We start from the raw sequence: 15,733 nt of genomic DNA, 5'->3' as shown, positions 1-15,733 counted from the left end.
CCTAATTAATCCCCTATTTCCTCTGCTTCCACCTTCCTCCTTTCCAGTATGGCTATACATTGAAGATTCTGGATTAGTGGTGCTGGAAGAGCACAGCAGTTCAGGCTTCAAAATCAGGATGAAGGACTTTTGCCCGAAACGTCGATTTCAAAGCTACTTGAATGCTGCCTGAACTGCTGTGCTCTTCCAGCACCACTAATCCAGAATCTGGTTTCCAGCATCTGCAGTCATTGTTTTTACCGAGTTGTTTTTATACATTGAAGAACCAGCTCCCTCATTAGTTTCCAAATTGGAAAACTAATTTGAGAGTGGGTCACCAATGGCCTTCTGCCTGACTCTCTTTTACTGCATGGTGGTCACCCCATTCCTTTCTTTCCTCCAGTCTTGAGCTGCATTGTGACCACTTCTCTGAACATGCTATCCATGGGACTCCTAGCTTCATGGATGTGTGACAGTGTGTCCAGCCAAAACAGGGCTCAAGTTTCTGAAGTTGGGAGCACTTCCTGCACATGTAATCATACAGTCCTATGACAGATCATACATTCCACTCAGTTGACCTCACCTGACTTAATCTTGAAGTTAAAGTACTTGCTAACCTTTCTAATTACTTAAAGATATTCCCTTTAACTTAACTTCAGTCTTTTTCTCATATGCTGACTTTTACTTACCCCTGGTACTTCTCAGGTAATCTCTTAATAATTCCTGGTTTGTAGGACATTATCTGTGACTGATCTGTGAAGGTAGTTAGGAAAACAAGACAGCAAGAAAACTAAAAGACTTCTTTCTCCCACATCAGGTAATTCCTACACTTACCAAACCGTCACTCTGCTCACAACTGGTTCCACAGAGGCTTATTTAATGCTTTTTACCTCAACTGGTTTGAACAAGAGTAACTATTCAATAGCTATTCAAACTACAGCAGGCCCACATAATTGTTTGAGGACTGAGGAGAGTAAAAACAGACTTAGTTAACTTTCTACCCTTTATGTTGATGTTATCAAATAACTAGCAGTAATTAGTAAAAGATTTTAGGGAAGAGATTACTTTTTAAGATCCCACACTTACCAAACTGCCACACCTCACTCACTGCTGGTTGCATACTGCTTCACAAGCTAAAGCAACCTTTCCACATCAATCCTCTTAAATGCACGAAGAATCTACGTTTCATTAAGGTCACCTTTCAATCTTCTGATCTCCAATGAGTACAGAATTAACTTACTTAACCTCTGCTTATGTGAAAATCCTTCCATGCACAGGACCAAACGAGCGAACTTTGTCTGGGTTGCCTCCAATGTCAGTGCATTTTTCCTTAGATAAAGGAACCAAAATGTGGTCTAACTAATATCTTGAATAGTTTTAGCAAGACTTCCTTATTTTTATACTTCATCACCTTTTAAATAAAAGCCAACATTTCACCTACCGTTACCTGCTGAATTTGCACACTAGCTTTTTATGATTTATGCACGTGGGCTCCCAAATCCCTCTATGCTGTAGATTTCTGTAGTGCTACAATATCCTTCTAATAATATCTTAGGATGCATCCTATCAGGTCCAAGAAACTTAGCAGTCACCCTCCTCCTCCTGCTAAGCCTTGTTCTCCTTAATCAAAAACACTATGCCTCTTCCTTTTTCGCTTTCCTATCATTCCTAAACACCTTATCCTTTATGATACTACAGTAGATTAAATGTTTTAGAATACATCCCATAAATCATCTGTAATGCTTCACAATCTAATTTATTGTGTCATTGAGTCATACAGCACAGACCTTTTGGTCCAATCACTTCATGCCAACCATAATCCCAAACTAAACTAGCCCCTTCTGCCTGCACTTGGCCCGTATTCCTTCAAGCGTTACTTATTCATATACGTATCCAAATGCCTTTTAAATATTGTAACTGTACCCTCATTCACCACTTCCTCTGGAAGTTCATTCCACACATGAACCACACTGTCCAAATAAAAAACAATTGCCCCTCAGGTCCCCTTTAAATCTTCTCCCTCTCATCTTAAGAATATGCCCCCAGCCTTGAAATTGCACACGCTAGGGAAAAGACACCTGCCATTCACCTCATCTATACCCCTCATGATATTATAAACTTCTGTAATATCACCTTTCAATCTCCTACACTCCAGTGTAAAAGCTCCCAGCCTATCTGGCCTCTCCTTAAAATATAAACCCTCCAAGTCCCAGCAACACCCTAGCAAATCACTTCTGGACCTCTCCAGCTTAATATCCTTCTTATAACAGAGGACCAGAACTGGACCCAATACTCCAGAAGAGGCCTTGCCAACATCCTGTAAAACCTTAACATGCTATCCCAACTTCTATACTAAGATCTGAGTGATCTATCTAGTCACATATTGAAATCAGCATCACATCAATCTAGGATCTTAGTCTCAGTTACTCCTTTTCAAACAGAAAATTGAACACAATCATACAATTGTTATTAAATGTTCATTCACAAGGGAAACAGATTCTGGGTTATCCAAAATGAAGGACAGGAAAACTTTGTGCTGTAAGAGCTGCTCTTTTAAGGTATTTTCAGTGTTAAAGCTGAGTTCTTCGAATTAGGAGCAGTAATTACTGTTTCATAAGCTGTTGAATTGTTTTGGAACTTTGGGGAAAAGATATCAAAACAATGACACTTTTGAAAAAAAGAGGAGGAACACAGCAAAGGTAGTGACAGTGACCAGATGAGAAGCGATTCAAACAGAGAAAGAAACCTACACTGCTGTCTGACCCAGCAGCGATTCTGCACAGCTATTGCATCTGCTGTTTGATTTCAAGTATCTCTAGACATCGGAGTTCGTCTAGGAGAAATTAATAAACAAAATTCACAGCTGACCTTGGAGGATCTTGTGTGGGAGAGCTAACAACAGGGGAGCAGCTAAGTGGCTTTTTAAAGTGTAACCTTACTGCTTATTTTGTAAAACTACAGTGAGTAAAGCAAGTTCTTTTTTGATGATATGTTTTACTGAGATCTGTCTCTTGATTAAATGTTAAAAATATAAAACATAAATACTAAGTTAGCCTGAAGCAGTCATTTTTAGAGCAGTAAGATTGTGCTATTTTCTAGGTCTGTAGATATTTAAGGTACAAAGATGGTCTTTAGTAGAGCGAGGTGCTCTTGCTGTCAGACGATGGAGATTAGGCAGTTTCCATGTTACTGATGATTATTTTGCAGGAAGCATGTTTGGTTGTGAATCCTAGTGGATCACATGGATCGGTTGGCACTGAAGTTAGAGGCAACGAGGAATTTACAGAGGCTAGGGGGTGTGATGGATGACTGCTGTAGGAAAGGAGAAGAACCCACAGATACAGGCAGGTTACTGCCAGGAAATAGAGGCAGGTGCTGCAGGAGTCTCCTGTGGCTATCCCCATCTTAATCAAGCATGCAGGTTTGGAAAATGTAGGGGTTGATGGACTGTCAGGGGAATGTAGCATGAACAGCCAATTTAACTAAGAGTATGTCAGGTTCCAAATGATTGATTGTATTAGGGACTGTCTAGTCAGAGGCACAGTCAGACATTTCTACAGCTGACAGCAAGAAATCAATGGTGTGTTGCCTCCCTGGTGCCAGGATCAAGGATATTTCAGTGAAGATGCAGAATATTCTCGAAGGGTAGGGGGAACCTTGTGTACATTGGAACTAAAGACATTAGAGGAGAAAAGGATGGAATTCTGAGGAGAGAATATATTAAGTTAGACAGGAATTTTTAAAAAAAGGTCCTCAAGGATATACTATCTGGATTACTTCTGGTGCTACGAGCTAGTGAGGGCAGGAATAGGAGGATGGTGCAGATGTATGCATGGCTGAGGTGCTGGTGCAGGGGAGAAGGGTTCACACTTTTGGATCGGTGGAATTTCTTCTGGGGTAGAAGTGACCTGTATAAGGTCAGATTGCACCCAAATTGGAAGGAAACTAATATACTGGTGGAAAGATTTGCTAGAGCTGTTGAGAAGAATTTAAAATGGTGCTAATGGCTGTGGCTGTGGTGGTGGTTGGGGACCAGGAACCAAGGAGACAGTGAGGAAAGTTGTCAGCCTGAAACTTGTGGAGTTTGGAAAAGGTGCAAGTCAAACAGTCAGGGCAGGCAGGAACAAAGCAAAGCAGAGAACAATGTACGACTGATATTAAACTGCATTAATTTCAATGCAAGAGGCCTAACAAGCAAGGCAGATGAACTCAAGACATGGTTAGGAACATGAGATTGGGAATATCACAGCAATTAGAAGTGGCTCAGGGATGGACTGGACTAGCAGCTTAATGTTCCACAGTATAAATACTATGGGAAGGATAGAAAAAGGAGGCGAGAGAGGAGGGGGAGTGGCATTTTTGATAGGAGATAACATTATGACTGTACTTAGGGAGGATATTTCTGGGAATATGTCCAGGGATGTTATTTGGGTGGAATTGAGAAATAAGAAAGGGATGATCACCTTATTGGGATGGTACTATAGACCTCCCAACCAGTCAGTGGGAAATTGAGAAACAAACTTGTAAGGAGATCTCAGTTATTTGTAAAAATAATAGGGTGATTATACTGGGAGAATTTTAACTTTCTAACATAGACAGGGACTGCCAAAATGTTAAAGGTTTGGATAGAGAGGAATTTGTTAGGTGTGTACAGAAAGTTTTCAGATTCAGTATTTGGATGTACCTCCTAGAGAAGGTGCAATCTTGACCTACTCTTGGGAAATAAGGCAGGGCAGGTGACTGAGGTGTGGGAAGCCTGGAAGCATTGTGGGGTGTAGGGCCAGTGACCATAACTCTATTTGTTTTAAAGTAGAGATGGAAAAGGATAGACTGGATCTGAAAGTTAAAGTTCTAAACTGGAGGAAGGCCACTTTTGACGGTATTAAGCAAGAACTTTCAAAACTTGATTGGGGGTGGATGTTTTCAAGTAAGAGATGGCTGGAAAATGGGCAGTCTTCTAAAATGAGATACCCAGAGTCCAGGCACAGTATGTTCCGGTTTGGATGGAGGGCAAGGCTTGTAGGTGTATGGAATGCTGGATGACTAGAGAAATGGAGATTTTAGTTAAGGATAAGGAATCATATGTCACTTGTAGACAGCAGAGATCGAGTGAATCCTAAGAAGGGTATAAAGGCAGTAGGTGTACACGCAAGAGGGAAATCAGGAGGACAAAAATGGGACAGGAGATAGCCTTGGCATATAAGGTTAAGGAGAATCCAAAGAGATTTTATAAATACACTAAGATCAAAAGAGTGGCTAGGGAGAGAATAGAACCCCTTAAAGATCAGCAAGTCCACCTATGCGTGGAACCGTAGGAAATGGGGAGATACTAAATGAGTATTTTGCATCAGTGTTTGTCGTGGAGGAGGATATGGAAGTTACAGAATACGGGGAAATAGCGACATCTATTGGACATTTTAAAACGCATAACTCTGGGAGCTAAGGAAGTGATTATTGGACTCTTGCTGAGATACTTCTTTCATTGATAGCCACAGGTGAGATGCTAGAAGATTGGAGGCTGGCTAATATAGTGCCACTATTTAAGAAAGGTGTAAGGAAAAGCCAGGGACCTACAGACCAGTGAGCCTGATATCAGTGGTGAACAAGTGGGTTGGAGGGAATCCTGAGGGACAGCATTTACATCCATTTGGAAAAGCAAGGATTGATTAAGGATGGTCAACATGGTTGTGAGTGTGGGAAATTATGTCTCACTAACTTGATTGACTTTTTTTGATTAGGGCAGAGCAGTGGACATGATCTATGAGGACTTCAGTAAGGTATTTGACAAGGTTCCCCATGGGAGACTGGTTAGCAAGGTTAGATCTCATGGAACACAGGGAGAACTAGCCATTTGGATACAGAACTAGTTTGACGGTAGAAGACAGAGATGGTGATGAAGGGTTGCTTTTCAGACTGGAGGCCTATGACCAGTGGTATGCCACAGGAATTGGTGTGGGTCCACTGTTTTTCATCATTCATATAAGTGATTTGGATGTGAACATAGGAGGTATGGTTAGTAAGTTTGTAGATGACACCAAAATCGGACTTGCTGTGGATAGCAAAGAAGGTTGCATCAGATTACAACAGGATCTTGATCAGATGGGCCAATGGGCAGAGAGTGGCAGACGAAGTTTAATTTAGATAAGTGTGCGGTGCTGCATTTTGGAAAGGCAAATCAGGGCAGGACTTCTGTACTTAATGGTAAGGTCCTGGAGAGTGTTACTGAACAAAAAGACCTTGGAGTGCAGTTCACAGCTCCTTGAAAGTGGAGTCGCAGGTAGATAACTTAGTTTGTCATTACTGGTCAGTGCATTGAATATAGGAATTGGGTGGTTATGTTCAGGCTGTACAGGACATTGGTTAGACCAGATTTGGAATATTGCTTGCGATAGGAATACTTTCTGTCGCATCCTCCTATAGGAAGGATATTGTGAAATTTGAAAAGGGTTTAGAAAAAACAAGTTTTGCAAGTTGCCATGGTTCAAGCTATAGGTAGAGGCTGAATAAATGGGGTTTTTTTTCTCTGGAGCATTGGGCGTTGAGAGATGGCCTCATACAGGTTTATAAATCATGAAGAGTATGATAGGGTAAATCGATAAGGTCTTTTCCCTGGGATACGGGAATCCACAATTAGAGGACATCGATTTAAGGTGAGGGGAGAGCTTAAAAAGGGAATTAAGTAGCAAATTTTTCATGCAGAGAGTGTTGTATATATGGAATGAGTTGCCAGAAGAAGTGGTGGAGGCTGGTATAATTACAAAATTTAAGAGGCATCTGGAGAAGTACATGAATAGAAAGGACTAAGATGATATGGGCCAAATTACCATAAGCCACCTTTTAATTTGCCTACTTATTAAGAAGTCTCTCAGAAAATAAAATACCGAAATAATGGGACTAGATTTATCTAGGACATCTGATCGCAAAGGACGAATTGGACTAAAGTCTGTTGCATGTTATATATTTCTATGACCATTTGGCTATTAACGCATCCTAACTTTAATTGTAAAATAGCTTATCCTCTCGTTTGCTCTGGGCATACTGAGTTGGGTGTTGAACCACCTGCACATTTGAAGACAGATCAACATAAAATCCAATAAGATTCATGCACATCCTGCCCCCTTTGCAACTTTACCAGTGATAGGATGGTGCAGGGTATGTTGAGCAACCTACTCGCTAGCCAATCAAGTAGCCCTTAAGAAGCCATTATGCCCAAATAAGCATGTCATTTCTCTACCGCTGCAATTTGAACAGCAATCAGGGAAGTGCTTCCTAGTCCACCCAGGTGTGGGAAACCAATCTATCCTGTATTGTAAACATCAGCACTTTAGTAATTGTTGATGCATTGAAGAAATCAGCAATAACTATCTGGAGTAAACTCAAAAGGGACAAGGGCAAACTGTTTTAAAGGAATTAAAAGCAACATGATAACTAGCCACCCCTGGGAAGGAGTTGAAACAAGTTTTTTCCCTGGGAGAGAGGTGCTAATAACCACTTGATAACCTGCTGCCTCATGGCAAATGGGCAATTAAGACAGCCTGTCCTCAGGTAAAGGGGCTAATTGCAGGAAAGGTTGTGGCTTCAGTCAATGCCAAATGTAACCAAGAACATTCTGATAAGACAAGCTGCAGACTTGATGATTCCAAAGGAGTAGTCAATATTTTGGATGAAAGCACCTAAAAGGATTGTTAATGTCACATCACAAACTTCAAAGAGGAAAAATTGTTCAAGAATTCAACTCCACAATTCTTCAGTACTTCAACAATACTGCACAAGGATCAAACCCCAGACATCCAAAGACAGACACTTGGTAGGAATCGTAGCTGAATTACACAATTAATTAGGTAATAGCCAAGTTGTGAGGCTTAACTTGTTAACTTAAGGAGGTCTGATTTTGGTTGCTACATGCAAAAAAGTTTCAATAATAGTTTCAGTATTTCATTGTTTGAGAGATTTCTTAATAAGTAGTCAAATTTAAAAGTTAGCTTGTGGTAATTTACACACAACAACCCTATTTCTTCACCAACCAGAAATTCGCCCCCACTCCACCACTGTCCCGGCCTACTAGAGTGCTCTCAGCAAGATTTGCCTCAGGTTCTAGTCCCAGCACAGCATGCTTCCTTTGAGCCTTGTTGCTGTAAGGGGATAAAGGGTTATGCTGAGAACACAGGAGAATGGGGTTGAGAAACATATCAAAGATCGAATGGCAGAGCAGACTCAATGGGCTGAATGGCCTAATTCTGCTCCTATACTTCATGGTACTTTTAAACCATTGATTTAGAAAAACGCAATAACCAAGTAGGTCACCATCATGGAGTACACCCCTTCTATGGGCAAGCTATAACCACAGCTGTGGTCAGGTAAGCGAGGACAGCCTCAAATCCTGCTAGGAACGCTGGCCACATTGGCCTGACACCAGAAGTCCACCCCCAAGGTAGTTCTTGCAGGGCAAGCAAATTGACTGGAAAATCCTAGGAGCCCTCTGGTAATATGCATTGTCCTTAGTTAATTATCACTTGTTTGGATTCAGGTAACCCTGCAAATTCACATCCAGTCTCAGGAAAATGGCCAAGATAAACCAGCATAGCAGTCAGCAGTACTAACTTTCCTTTTCTGCTTTGCTTTGTATATTAGGGGACGAAAGTCCTGACAATAAGACTTTGTTAGATTGCTTGCAGAGTCAACAGGAATTCTCGGGAATATTCCTTGAATTGGAAACAGATTTTCTCTTGCTTTTCACGAGCAATTCTTGTTTAGTCAATTGTGTACTTGGTTACACCATAGGGTGAGTCTAATAGCTAGTTTTGTGCTTTCTGTGAGTTTTTCTTGACCAAATGCAATACTGATATAATGAAACAGAAATGAACACTTAACCAGAAGTTTGAACAAATCACAATCTCTATTGATGGCACAAGATGTTGACATTATGAAGAAAATAAATTAGTTACCCCATCCTGCAGGGGTACCCATTTTTAGATTACTATGAATACGATCTGTGGATTGAACCACATGTTCTTGAAACTAAATGTAAAATGGTCAATGTGGGCAGAACAGCAGGAAAATAGGAATAATCTCAAAAAAAAATAGTCAAATTACCAACTGACTGAAAACACTGTCTCCGCCATCATCGAGCAAATCATTTTCTGCTATCAGGCTCGGGATAAATCTTTGTCTTTGATATTCGGATCTGCTGGCACTGCTGGTCTCCTTAGCTTTATACCACTCATTTAAGTTTGTTTGCTGTTTTTCCTCTGAGAAGGTAAAACATAAATTACTCTTAGCTCATGAATTAGTTTTTCTAAGTACGGTTTAAGGTTAATATTATTCCTGAAACATGTTACGTTACATTGTTAGGTTAAAATCTTACCAAAAAAGGACTGTTCCTGTTACTGGATCATTATTAGCTTTGTTTTTAAATCCAGGAGTCAGGTAGCAATGGTGATATTAGATGTATTTGAACTTACCTCGTTGTTTCTCTTTTTTATACTTTAACATTTCTTTGTTTGTATATCCAGTTGTACGCAAGATGTCCTCTAAAAAGAGTTCTTTTACTTCAAATGGTCTCCCCTGAACTTGATAGAAAGGCACCAAATATTAAAAATCTGTATTTGAATTTTCTCATAGATTGTACTCTTGATCCAGTCGACAAATTTAAATTGTCCACCACAACCAAGAGCTTTAAAAAAGCCTGGTCAGTTCTGGTACACAATTCCAAGTCCTTTTATGCCATTAACTATTCTTTCAGTGTTACAATCCCAGCTGATGTTATTACCGGTATTTCTTATTCTGAAACTTGGTTTGGTAGATCACATCTGTAAGTAATCTAATCTAATCTAATCTAAACATCTGATTTTCTTTTTTGTTATGACAAAGTAATCTTCCACTGAAATATAAGCAATGTTGAAGATTTCATTTTACCAATAAATCAGTAGTTTATGAAACAAGTGAAATGAAAAATTAGAATTGACTGTTTATATATAACACACCTTTAAATATTTTGAAACACATGGTGAAATATAACTGCATTAATCCCCCCCAAAAAAGCCTTTACATCTCCCAAAAACCCCCCTTTAAATACTCAAGAGGACAATGGTCTTCTCCAACATCGCCACAGGCTCAAGTTGACAATGCTTTCAACTTCCATTCTGGAACATCTATTAGCCTCTTCCTGGAGTTTTTAACCATCCTGAGCTTAAATGTCCTCAGCTTCAAATGACCTCTTCAGGGTTTTATCCTGGTCTGGAACTATTACTAAATATCTTACTTGAATGTAATCTATTTTTACCATCTTCTCCTTTTCTCAGGAACATGTTTTAGATATCCATAATCATTCAAGAGTTCTGCAGAATTGCCTCAAACTGAAAATAGTTTTTTTTAAATCAGGTGGTGTATTTTCCAAAATCTTAAAAAAAGCAATTTCATAAACTTCCATCAGAATGCTTAAAGTACCTTGCTCACTTATGAATTTTCCTAATGTAAATGAAAACCCATTAGTCCTGGAAAACTATTTCCCTCAAATTCTTTTAAAGATATCATTACAGCTGCTGACATTTTTACAAGTTAATAACTAAGCCCATCAGACACAGAAAAAAGCCAATAATTCAAAATCAAAAAATCAAACTTAAAATAAAAGATCCTAAAATATATGTAAATCTCATATCCTACCTTACAAGATCAAGTAACTTGCTCCAGAGATTCAAGTAACTTCAATAACTATAGTTGTAAAGTCATTTTGTCAAAGCATTTTATCTTGCCCATTTCAGGACAATATAGAAGAAATACCAATGAAAGGAAAAACAGCATTTATGCTTCATGAAAGACGACTGCTGATTAATTGACAAGTGGACTTTCTTTGGTAGAGACTTTGCCAAAGATAATGCAATCAGGTGACAAAGAGTTAACTGCCAAGCTCTTTAAATTTTAAACAAGAGCAAGTTGACTGTAATTGGTTAAGAATTGCCCCGAAAAATGAACACAATGGCTGTCACTACTTTGTTAAGATGAAACAGGTGCAATGTGTGTGTATATATTTGTTCAGTCTTCAAAGAACAGGACCTTGTTCATTAAAAATGAAGCTTTCAATACATACAATTGCTCCACAACATGAGCTGATATTCTAAACTGGTTGTCAGGGTAATTCTTGATATACACAGGTTTTGGCAAACATTGTGTTAACATTGATATAACCCAGCAATTGGACAATATTTAGATATTTCACAGCATGGGTTGATTGGGTACAATCAGTACCTTGCCTGTTGCGAACAGCTGAAGGAATATGCTGTTTCATATGACACACCAGTCTGTAAGACACGGTCTACACATCTGGCTTCAAATCGACAAACTCGTACATGCTGATGTTGATCTTGCCAAGTGCACACCCAGTGTATTGTAACCTGTATGCCTGCTTTTTTTTTTAAAATCACCCCATGATCTGTATGTTCTTGCTTATTATGATCTGCCTGTACTGTTTGTAAACAAAGCTTTTCATTATTTGGGTACACTTGACAATAAATCAAAATATGAAAATTGAACAGCATTTTTATTCAATGAAAGCATACTGATAGTGACCAACATCTCTACTGTTGCTATTGCATTGCAGTTATGTGAAACACCTAGCCTTACCTGTTAATCAGACCCATTGCTCAACTGCCCATTCTGTGCCAGATTAGACTGGAAGGACAAGGTACCCCAAAAGATTAAGCATCCCCCAACATTACTGATGACCCGAGAAGCTGTCACATTATAACCAATGGTCTCCCAACTGAGTATGGGGTCACTCTGATGCTAACAAGATGCCAGGCAGTGCACAAAATGTTAATATTTTATTCATTGGTTACAATTGAATTAATTGGCCACCTGCCTTAATCTTGAAGTCAACAGGCAACTGACTTCCTATTGTTTCTGTCACAACTTTACCAACTCCCCTACTTCATCTTCAGAGAGCAGGTAAAATCCAGGTCAATCTTCATTTGCTGCTCTTCTACACTCATCAAGCCAAGTCATCTGACTTAATGGAAATGGTAATGTTACATATGCAGGCCATGAGGTTACAAGCCAGGAGGAATATAAAGTTGCTTCTACTAAAATCTCTTAAATCAGAATAATTTAACAATTGGAATGGCACACAATACGATGAAGGGTATTCCTCAATGTGAAGGCAGAAATTTGACTCCACATACTGTGCAGTGGTCACTCTAACCAAGATTGTTTGGATAAGTAGATTGGTAAGGAAAAGCTCAAATAGTTACCTTATTTGTGTTGGTTTTCTAACCATCACCACCTTGTAGGTACAGTCAAGCAACTGTGTTCAACAGGAATTCACATTCCCCAGGAAGGTGGAGACCTAAACTAGAGGGCATAGGTTTAAGGTGAGAGGGGAAAGGTTAAAAAGGGAACGAAGGGGCAACCTTTTCATACAGAGGGTGACGCGTGTATGGAATGAGCTACCAGAGGTGGAGGAGGCTGGTTCAATTGCAACATTTGAAAGGCATCTGGATGAGTATATGAATGGGAAGGGTTTAAGGGGAACACAGGCAAAATGCTGGCAAATGGGACTAAATTTATTTAGAATATCTGGTCGGCATGGACGAGTCAGACCGAAGGGTCTGTTTCCATTCTGTATATCCCTACAATCTGCTGGGTTTCTCAATCATTTCTGTTTTTGCTTCACATTTCCAGCATCTGCAGTTCTTTGTTTTTTTTTTGTTGACAAAATATTGTTTAACTGAACCATTTCAGACATGAAAAGGAAAACTGATAGCCATCCAAATAGATCTGAGGCGGAGGTAAAATCAACAGCACAACTTTAAGATATTAGGTTAGACAAATGTTATTCACCAATTTTTACTTACTGTAAATTACAGGACAGCCGGTAAAGTATCTGATGAAGAGATTAACATCCAAAGCTGCACTAGAAAGTATAAGCCTTAGCGACGGATGTTTTTGCATCAGATCCCTCAGTTTAGTTAGTAAGAAATCACTAAACCTATCTCGCTCATGCACTTCATCCTGTCACATAAAAAAAGTTAAAGAAAAGGATTTAATTGTTAATATTTATTGTTCAAATAGTGGAACAAAGGCAAGATAACAGCCATTTTAAATGTGCGTAACCTCTGCTTACAATTAATTGGTTAATAGTTGTACAGTTTATACCCCTATTCCTGCCCCCAATACATTTACCAAAGCAATTAACTCACGACATGTAGTGAACAGCTTTTGCTCTGTAGGATGAATGCAAACAGGTTAAGTACATTTTGTGATTGAATATTAGTAGCACTTAAGAACTTCCAAATTCTTCTTCATAAGACATGATCCAAGGATGAACAGCCACTTTTCTAAGCTGTTGAAGTTTTGAACAACTAAACTATGCTATTGAAAAGAAGATGAAAGCCAATCATTTACTAAACATGCCATCCATCAGGTTTTCAATTTGTGCCCGTACTTCACATGAAAAAAAGATTTTCATTGGAATTGGAGAATGTCAACATGAACCAAATACATCAGTTGAAGACTGACAATTTTCATTTTGCTGTAAGTTGTACATTAGCAGAAAAGTTTAAAAGCAGTAAAGCCTGACAATGTTTTTCTACAAACTTTTAATGAGCATTTATTATTAATAAAGTTAGATTGAAGAAATAATCGACTAGTAATGCAGCATTTAAATTATTTAATTTTCCTCAAAGAAACTTTCTGGGTCTTGCCCAACTCTTGGCTTAAATGAGAGTTTATTTTCTTCAGATGGTTTCAGTTCTGTTACTCTGATAAGGTTACTTTGTGGCTGAGCTATACAGCTGTTTCCAGCTTCAAACCTCTGATAACATCTCTTTCTCGCCCTTGTTTAAGATGAGTTGCAGCCAAGGAGACGTTTTGTGGATGAACTGAAATTATTTAGCATATCCATCACTGTACTAGTTTGGAAATAGAACTACCTGAGAACACTTATGATTTTTAAAGAAACTACACTTAAAAGGTTCAAGAGGGCGTAACAAAGACTGTCAACAATAATGAACTCATTTATTAATCCTTTGTTTTAATCCATTTACTTTGGCTTCACTCTATAAATTTACACTGAAGTTCATACACAAAAGGATTATTTTCATGTCTAATCTGTTCAAGAGAAATTATTTTTGACTGAAAAGATAACATTACACGTCACAAAACGCCAAACCTTGAAACTAATTTGTTCCAGAATCCCGGGTGGTGAAGTATGGTTATCCTTTCTTTCGATTATTCTTTGTTCTCTCACAACACCTCAAGCAGTAAATAATTACAAAAAGAGACACTCTGTCAGACCAGAGGAAACCGAAGGGATTAAGCATGCAGCCTACCAAAACTTTAGAGTTTTTCAGGATAGGTTGGGACTTTCATCAATGAATCACAGGAGGTTGAGGGGTGACATTATTGAGGATTATAAAATCATGTGAGGCATAGATAAGGTGAATAACCAAGGACTTTTTCCGAGAGTGGGTGAGTTCAAAACTAGGAGGCACATTTCTAAGGTGAGAGAAAAGAAAGATTTAAAAGGGACATGAGGGGCAACCTTTTCCACATGGAAGGTGATTTGTTTGTGGAATGAACTGCCAGAAGAACTGGTGGATGCAGGTACAGTTACAACATTTAAAAGACATTTCAGTAGGTAATGAATAAGAAACGTTTAGAGGGGTATGGGACAAATGCAGCCAAGTGGGACTAGGTTACTTGGGAAACTTAATCGGCGTGGACGAATTGGACTGAAGGGTCTGTTTCCATGCTGTATAACTATGACTCCCTATTGTAAAGTGCACTTACGACAAGAAAAAGGCGTTTTCTCAATTCAATGCCAGATCATCACTGAAAAGGATCACAATTTAAATTCGAAATACTTTCACTAAAAAAGAAACTAGTGATGCTGTCTGAAGCAGAAAAAGCTGATTATGGAGGTTTCAAAGAAGAGACAATGCAAACACAACAGAAGTCGAGATTGTGGTGCTGGAAAAGCACAGCAGGTCAAACAGCATCCGAGGAGCAGGAGAATCGATGTTTCGGGCACAAGTCCTTCACCAGGAATGATTGAGAAGAGAGTCAAAAGTCAGGGACAACGTAGGACCAATAAATTAAACTGCATTTATTTCAATGCAAGGGACTTAACAGGAATGCAGATGAACTCAGGGCATGGTTAGGAACATGGGACTGGGATATCATAGCAATTACAGAAACATGGCTTACGGATGAACAGGACTGGCAGCTTAATGTTCCAGGATACAAAAGGATAGAAAGGGAGGCGAGAGAGGAGGGGGAGTGGCGTTTTTGATAAGGGATAGCATTACATCTGTGATGAGGGAAGATATTCCTGGAAATACATCCAGGGAAGTTATTTGGGTGGAACTGAGAAATCAGAAAGGGATGATCAACATATTGGGTTTGCATTATAGACCCTCTTATAGTCAGAGGGAAACTAAGAAACAAACTTGGAAGGAGATCTCAGCTATCTGTAAGAATAATAGAGTGATTATGGTAGGGGCGTTTAACTTTCCAAATGGACTGTTAAGGGATTAGATGGAAAGGAGTTTGTTAAGTGTGTACAAGAAAGTTTTCTGATTCAGTATGTGGATGTACCTACTAGAGAAGGTGCAAAACTTGACCTATTCTTGGGTAATGCAGGGCAGGTGACTGAGGTGTCATTGGGGGAGCACTTTGGGGCCAGTGAAAATAATTCTATTAGATTTAAAATAGTGATGGAAAAGGATAGACCAGATCTAAAAGTTGAAGTTCTAAATTG

The 15,733-nt window shown here is 39.1% G+C and overlaps 1 protein-coding gene across 7 annotated transcripts in view; it reads right to left on the bottom strand.

Annotated features, from left to right (window-relative positions):
- The window catches only part of ythdc2 (YTH domain containing 2), a 153,289-nt gene that overhangs the window by 108,182 nt on the left and 29,374 nt on the right, over positions 1-15,733 (bottom strand). For all 7 annotated transcript variants that reach the window (XM_072583916.1, XM_072583964.1, XM_072583906.1 and 4 more), the window contains exons 8-10: positions 12,828-12,984; positions 9,441-9,548; positions 9,073-9,227 (exon numbers count right to left, since the gene is read on the bottom strand). In XM_072583916.1, coding sequence (XP_072440017.1) covers positions 9,073-9,227; positions 9,441-9,548; positions 12,828-12,984 — 420 coding nt within the window. The remainder of the gene's footprint in view (positions 1-9,072; positions 9,228-9,440; positions 9,549-12,827; positions 12,985-15,733) is intronic.

This window comes from Chiloscyllium punctatum, chromosome 2 (genome assembly GCF_047496795.1).
Source record: "Chiloscyllium punctatum isolate Juve2018m chromosome 2, sChiPun1.3, whole genome shotgun sequence".
NCBI lineage: Eukaryota > Metazoa > Chordata > Chondrichthyes > Orectolobiformes > Hemiscylliidae > Chiloscyllium > Chiloscyllium punctatum.
The sequence above is the reverse complement of the archived record's forward strand: the minus strand, read 5'-3'. Positions and strand labels throughout refer to the sequence as shown.